Consider the following 7,763-nt stretch of genomic DNA (forward strand, 5'->3'; position numbering starts at 1 on the left):
TTCAGACTAGCAATTAGAGTGTAGGGAGTGGTGATGGCTAGCATTGATCCATGCTGTGTGTGTTCAGGGGAGATAAGACCTCCGTCCCCAGAGGAGAGCCCTGGGCGCTGGGCTGGGGAGGAGGAGGTCACCTGGGTTTGGGGGTGGAGAGGCTGGAAGAACTTCCCTTGGCTTCAACACACCGAAATTACAATGGTGTTATAGGCCAGACCAGACTAGACCCAACCTAGACCCAGACCTAGGACCCAGCCTAACCCAGACCCAGACTAGACCCAGACCCCAGACCAGACCAGACCCAGACCCAGACCTAGACCAGACCTAGACCTAGCCTAGACCCAGACCCGAGACCCAGACCCAGACCCATACTTAAGACCTTAGACCCAGACTACAGACCTAGACCTAGTACCTAGGACCCAGACCAGACCAGACCCAGACCCAGACCTAGACCTAGACCTAGATCCAGAACCCTAGGACCCATACCAGAACCCAGACCTAGCCTAGACCCAGATATAGACCTAGACCTAGACCCAGACCCTAGACCAGCGCCAGACACCAGACCTAAAACCTAGACCTAGAACCGTAGACCTGACCCAACCACAGACCCAGACCAGGACCCAACTAGACCTAGACCCAGACCAGACTTTAGACCCAGACCTACGGACCAAGTTCCCAGACCCAGACATAGACCCAGACCAAGTCCCAGACCCGACTAACCCGACCGTAGAACAAGACCAGACCCAGACCCACCCAGACCCAGACCTAGCCCAGACCCAGACCCATACCCTAGACTAGACCCAGACCCAGAGACAGACCCAGACCAGCACACAGATCCAGACCCCAGGACCAAAGTCCCGATCTAGAACCCATAACCTAGTCTAGACGCCAGACTTAAACAGCAGACCTAATTTTCTTGTTCTGAATTGAATTGTATTATCCAGTGGTTTTAACCTCTTTTTCTCTTCTCCCCCGCCTCTCTCTCTCTCCCTCCCGGCAGGTTTCTCCACGCTGTCGCTGGCAGACCAGATGAGTCTACTACAGAGTGCATGGATGGAGATTCTGATCCTGCGTGTGGTGTACCGCTCGCTGTCCTTCGAGGACAAGCTGGTGTATGCTGAGGACTACATCATGGATGAAGACCAGTCCAAGCTGGCAGGTCTACTTGATCTCAACAACGCCATACTGCAACTGGTGAAGAAATACAAAGCCATGAAGCTGGAGAAGGAAGAGTTTGTTACTCTCAAGGCTGTAGCTCTGGCTAACTCAGGTAAGAATGGGGGATGAGGTGCCACATGCAGCAGACACACCTACACACACACACACTCTCACACACACACTCACAAACACACACACACACTCACTCACACACAAACCATCCCCATTCGCTCTCTTACACAAACTCAGATGAGTAGCTGTTGGCACAAAACAACATTGTAGTAAATACTAAACAAGATTGGAGAAAATGGCTAGTGGATTTAAACAGCAACAGTAACTGTATTCCATAACTCTCCATGTTTCCTGTGTCTGGTGTTTGTCCTGGTGGTGGTCTTGTTAACATCCTGAGTATGATGCCTGCTTCCATCTCATCTCTATGAAATATCTAAGTGATATTTCATATATTTAATTTTGAAAACTGATATTACATTTAACACGGTGGTACAATGGTAGAACATTATGAATCAGACCCCATGGTCTCTTTTCCCTACTCTTGAAATATAAATAAATAGTAATTTACCAGATAGCTTTTAGCTTTTATCCAAAGTGATTTATATGTGGCCCATGTGGGACTCAAACCCACAACTGCTGTTGGCTGTATGAAAACCACTGAGGCATCAGGGCTTTCAAGAGATCTGTCAGGAAAGAGAAGGGGTATGATCTGGACCCTCCTCCTCCTCCCCACCTCTTCTTCTCCTCCTCCTCCTCCCCTCCTCCTCCTCCCCACCTCTCTCTTTCCTCACTCTCCCCTCCTCCTCCTCCCTCGCACTTCCCCTCCACTTCCCCTCCTCCCCTCCACTTCCCCTCCTCCTCTCCCCTCCACTTCCCCTCTCCTCCTCCCCCCTCCTCCTCCCCCCTCCTCCCCTCCTCCTACCACCCTCCTCCCCTCGTCCTCCTCCTCTCCACCTCCCTCCTCCTCCCCTCCTCCTCCTCCCCTCCCCTCCTCCTCCCTCCTCCTCCTCTCCACTCCTCTCTCTCCTCCCCGTCCCACTCCTACCTCCGTCCTCCTCCTCTCCTCCCTCCCTCCTCCCCCTCCCCTCCTCTCCTCCCTCCTCCTGCCTCCCGCCTCCTCCTCCTCCTCCTCTCTTACCTTCACCCTCCTCCCTCCTCCTTCCTCCTCCTCCCTCTCACACCTCCCTCCTCCTCCTCCCTCCTCTCCTCCCCTCCACTTCCCTCCACCTCCCCTCTCCTCCTCCCCTCACTCCCCCCTCCTCCCTCCCCTCCTCCTCCCTCTCTCCCGCTCCACCACCTCCTCCTCCTCCTCCTACTCCTCCCCCCTCCTCCTCCCGTCCTCCTCCTCCCCTCCACCTCCCCACCCTTCTTTCTCCTCCTCCTCCCCTCCTCCTCCTCCTCCCCTCCACCTATTCTCCCTTCCCCTCCACCTCCTCCCCACCTCCTCTCTCCTCTCCTCATTCCCTCTTCCCACCTCCCCCTCCTCCCCCCCCCTCCTCCCCTCCTCCTCCCCTCCACCTATTCTCTCTTCCCCTCCTCCTCCTCCCCACTCCTCTTCTCATCCTCCTCCCCTCCTCCCCCCCCACACTCCCACCTCCCCCACCTCCCCCACCTCCTCCCCTCCTTCCATGAGACTAATAAGAGAAGCACCATCAAAGAGGTGATTTAAATACAGCCCCATAGCAGACACACACACAAACTCAATAATATCCTCTCTAGTATACACACACATTGAGACACTCGCTATCCCCCACCATCTCCCTTTTACAATTAGCATAGTGTTTTCCTCAGATGCCTGTTAAATAAGTTGTGAACCCCCCCTCGGTGACCCCATCTTTGAACTTTATCTTGGTTTCCGGCCAGCAGGTTTCCTTTTAATTAAAAGAAGGATACGGTCAATAGAACGTGTTAAATGGGACACAATGGGCAGGCGGGTATTTGTTGAAATTCTCCAGTGCTCAACGTATTGACAGTTTGTTTTCTGGGGCCATATGTGCCGATCAATCTCAGGCCGGGCCCAGCTACGCTGAAAAATGAAAGAGCAGATTGCTTCTGCTGGCGGTGGGATGACGACTCACTATTTGGCGAGTGGGGGAAAAGTGGGAGAAAACGAGCACGTGCCAGCCCTTCTGCCAGAAAGTGCACCCCAGAGAGGACTTGGGCATTGTGTCTCTTTAGAAAAATGTGTGTTTTAATGACTGATAGCAGCTGMAGTCCTTCACAGCAGTTCAGTTCAAGCTGCACTTTTACAGGAGTGGATGTGTGTGTTTCAGATTCCTGCATGGCCCACATAGTGAATATTCATTATATGTTAACTGTAGGACACTTGAGATAAAAACATCTGCTAAATGGTTACTGTTGGAGATGTCTGTCAATGAAAGAAAACATATTTAAGACAAGGTTGATATAGTACAGGAACTAATCAAGATGTGATGCAGACAAGTTTATGATCAAAACTATAGGGTTTTAGTAACAATTACTATTTAGTCCTTAATTAATTACTATATTAATTTCTATCAGTTTTGGGATAGATGCATTGTGAGCCAGTGGCCAGTGCAAGAAAAACAGCAAGCTAGCATTAGCATTTTGAAGGGCAGGGACAATTAATTAATTCCTTGAAAGCTAATCGTCTGCATTAATGGGAATCCTTAAGAATGCTACTGAACGTGATCCACATGTTAAGGTGTGTGTGTATGTGTGTGTGTGTGTGTGTGTGTGTATGGGGGTTTTAGCAGTCGCCTGTTTAACCCACTGCTCATTAGAAACATACTCTTGAGAAGAACAAGTTTTTCCTGCCCAATGTTCACTCTCTTCTCTCTCTCTCTTTCACACACACACACACATACACACACACACACACACACACACACACACACACACACACACACACACACACACACACACACACCACACACACACACACACACACACACACACACACACACACACACACACACACACACACACACATAATAATATCTACTTGCTTCTATAATTGTCAAGCACTCTTGGGAGAAGTGTATTTTTTTCCTATAAAGCTAAGAAACAAAAGTTATTCACACAATGTTTGACTAGCATTCTCATTTAACTAACAGCCAAATCACATTAAGTCTCCTGTCACCTTAAGAGTTAATTGAATTCTCATATTTCTTCGTCTTACTCTGCGTGGCATTTTATCTAACAGCAGTGGAAAAACACCTTAGAAAATGGTTGCAAATGTTTTGATTAGGAGGATACTATATGTTATAAATTAATTATGGAATAAGTTAAAGAATGTACAGCTCCACAACAGTTAGAATAGAGTGTCACTGCACATGTATCTCTCTGAGTGTGTGTCTGTGTGTGTGTGTGTGTGTGTGTGTGTGTGTGTGTGTGTGTGTGTGTGTGTGTGTGTGTGTGTGTGTGTGTGGTGTGTGTGTGTGTGGTGTGTGTGTGGTGTGTGTGTGTGTGTGTGGTGTGTGTGTGTGTGTGTGTGTGTGTGTGGTGTGTGTGCGCGTGTGTGTGTGCGCGTGTGCATGGTCTTGTTCTTCTATCCTCTTGGGGACCTGAAACCCCAAAAGTCAACAAGAAAAACCTCGTCGGGACATTTCCCACCTCCCCCAAGGACAAAGGCTATTTTAAGCTTAGGGGTTAGGTTTAGGGTTGGGGTTAGAATTAGGGTTACAGGTTAGGGTTAGGTTAGGTTAGGATTAGGGTTAGGAGCTAGGGTTAAGTTTAGAGTTAAGGTTAGGGTAAATGTTAGGTTTGGGCAAAATAGGACTTTTGAATGGAAATACATTTAGGTCACCACGGGATAGAAAAAACAAGTGTGTGCGTGGCGTGCGTGTGCGTGCGTGCGTGCGTGCGTGCGTGTGTGTGCGTGTGTGTGGCGTGCGTGCTGTATAGTTAGTGCTGCTGGCTCTGCAGCATAGTAAGGTGTGTGTGTGTAATTGTTTTCTGCCGGGGGCTCCTGTCGGATCACAGGTCACTTTTCACATGGCCAAAGCCCCTGTCACACACTCACTCATACACACTCACACTCACACACTGCCAAAGTCCCTGTGACGGATGACTAAGAGCATCCTGGATCAGACACACACACACACACACAAGGGTTAGAGTATTGACCCAAACGCAGAAGCATGAAAATCTGAACGTGTCTTTGGAGCGAGCTGTGTGTGTTTGTGTGTGTTCGTGTGGTGGGGTTTAGAGAATTTAACAAAATTCACATCAACACACTATGGAACACAAAGCTTTTACGATCTCATCCTAGAATATATAAGGTCTGAGGTCATCTGCCTTTGGCCTAAAGAGAAGGAACCAAGACTTTATCAAAGAAATCGGAAATACAGACATTGTCATCCTACAAGAGAGGGTATAGAGGAGACGGATAAACTAGTTGCCCTCTAGGTTACAGAGAGCTGGTAGTCCCATCCACCAAACTACCAGGTGTGAAACAGGGAAGAAACTCAGGGGGAATGCTAATTTTATATAGAGCAGACCTAACCCACTCTATTAAATTTGTCAAAACAGGAATATTTTACATCCAACAAGAAATTAACAAGGAAATTATCTCAAAATGTGTACTACCTAAATCCCCCCAATAGAATCCCAATACTTTAACGATGACAGCTTCTCCATCCTAGAGGGGGAGATTAACCATTTCCAGGCCCAGGGACATGTACTGGACTGTGGTGACCTAAATGCCAGAACTGGACAAGAACCTGACACTCTCAGCACACAGGGGGACAAACACCTACCTGGAGGTGACAGTATTCCCTCCCAAATACGCTCCCCTAGACATAACTATGACAAAATACCCAACAAAAACGGGTCACAACTTCWTCAGTTCTGTCGCACACTGGGTCTGTATATAGTCAATGGTAGGCTTAGAGGAGACTCCTATGGTAGGTATACCTATAGCTCATTCCTTGGCAGTAGTACTGTAGATGACTTTATCGCTGACCTCAACCCAGAGTCTCTCAGAGCGGTCACAGTCAGCCCACTGACACCCCTATCAGATCACAGCAAAATCACAGTCTACTTGAACAGAGCAAGTCACAATCATGAGGCATCAAAGCCAAAGGAACTGCACAAAATTAAGAAATGCTATAGATGGAAGGAAAGTAGTGTAGAAACCTAACAAAAAATAATTAGGCAATAACAAATGTATTCCCTTTTAGACAACATCCTGGACAAAACATTACACTGTAATAGTGAAGGTGTAAACATGGCAGTAAAAAGCCTAAACAATATATTTGACCTCTTATACTTCCCTATCAGACAACCTAAGAAAATTAAAAAGAATGACAAATGGTGTGATGAAGAATGCAAAAATCTAAGAAAGAAATTTAAAAAACCTATCCAACCAAAGCCTCAGATAACCTGAGCCTTCACTATGGTGAATCACTAAAACAATACAGAAAAAGCAAACACATATACGTGATCAATTAAAAATCTTGGAATCAGCTATTAAAAACAACCAGAACTCGCTGGATTCTCCTATTACATTGAARTACAGGACAAAATACAAACCCTCCAACCCCAAAAGGCCTGTGGTGTTGATGGAATCCTAAATGAAATTATAAACTATACAGACAACACATTTCAATTGGCTATACTTAAATTATTTTAATCCTTAGCTCTGGCATTTTCCCCAATATTTGGAACCAAGGACTGATCACCCCAATCTACAAAAGTGGAGACAAATTTGACCTCAATAACTATTGTGGGATATGTGTTAACAGCAACCTTGGGAAAAACCTCTGCATTATCATTAACAGCAGACTCGTACATTTCCTCAGTGAAAACAATGTACTGAGCAAATGTCAAATTGTCTTTTTACCAAATTACCCTACAACAGACCACGTATTCAAAATTTGACACCCGAAATTAAGATCTGGATAAAAGTACCTGAATCAGTTATAGAACCCATTGTCTTTTATGGTTGTGAGGTCTGGGGTCCGCTCACCGACCAAGAATTCACAAAATGGGACAAACACCAAATTGAGACTCTGCATGCAGAATTCTGCATGCAGATAATTACGTGACACATTGGAAAGTATTTACCAAAACACAGAGCAAAGTGGAATGTTATTTGGCACTAAACAGAGAGTACACAGTGGCAGAATACCTGACCACTCTGACTGACCCAAAATGAAGGAACGCTTTGACACTTCCTAACCTACTGACAAATGTATAACCATCACAGCAGCAAGACTGGAAGAACAGCTACAACCCATATTTATGTTGATTTATTTTATACTATTTGCACATAGTCGTAATATGACATTTGAAATGTCTCTATTGTTTTGAAACTTTTGTGAGTGTAATGTTTACTGTTCATATTTGATTGTTTATTTCACTTTTATTTATTATCTATCTCACTAGCTTTGGCATGCCAATGCCAATAAAGCCCTTTGAATTTAATGGAATTGAGAGAGAGAAAGAGAGGTGTGTGTGTGTGTGTGTGTGTGTGGTGTGTGTGTGTGTGTGTGTGTGTGTGTGTGTGTGTAGGACTGGAGTAGAGAAATCTGTTGCAGTGCCACACCCATCCCAGTGCTCATAAATCCTCTAGTACCCATTAAGTATGCTAATGACTGTGTTGACATCCTGAGACA

At 46.4% G+C, this 7,763-nt stretch overlaps 1 protein-coding gene across 1 annotated transcript in view; it reads left to right on the forward strand.

Annotated features, from left to right (window-relative positions):
• LOC112069387 (estrogen-related receptor gamma-like) overlaps positions 1–7,763 on the forward strand; it is a 21,601-nt gene that overhangs the window by 6,928 nt on the left and 6,910 nt on the right. Inside the window, exon 2 of the mRNA XM_070438531.1 lies at positions 939–1,264. Coding sequence (XP_070294632.1) covers positions 939–1,264 — 326 coding nt within the window. The remainder of the gene's footprint in view (positions 1–938; positions 1,265–7,763) is intronic.

Source organism: Salvelinus sp. IW2-2015, unplaced genomic scaffold (assembly GCF_002910315.2).
Source record: "Salvelinus sp. IW2-2015 unplaced genomic scaffold, ASM291031v2 Un_scaffold997, whole genome shotgun sequence".
NCBI lineage: Eukaryota > Metazoa > Chordata > Actinopteri > Salmoniformes > Salmonidae > Salvelinus > Salvelinus sp. IW2-2015.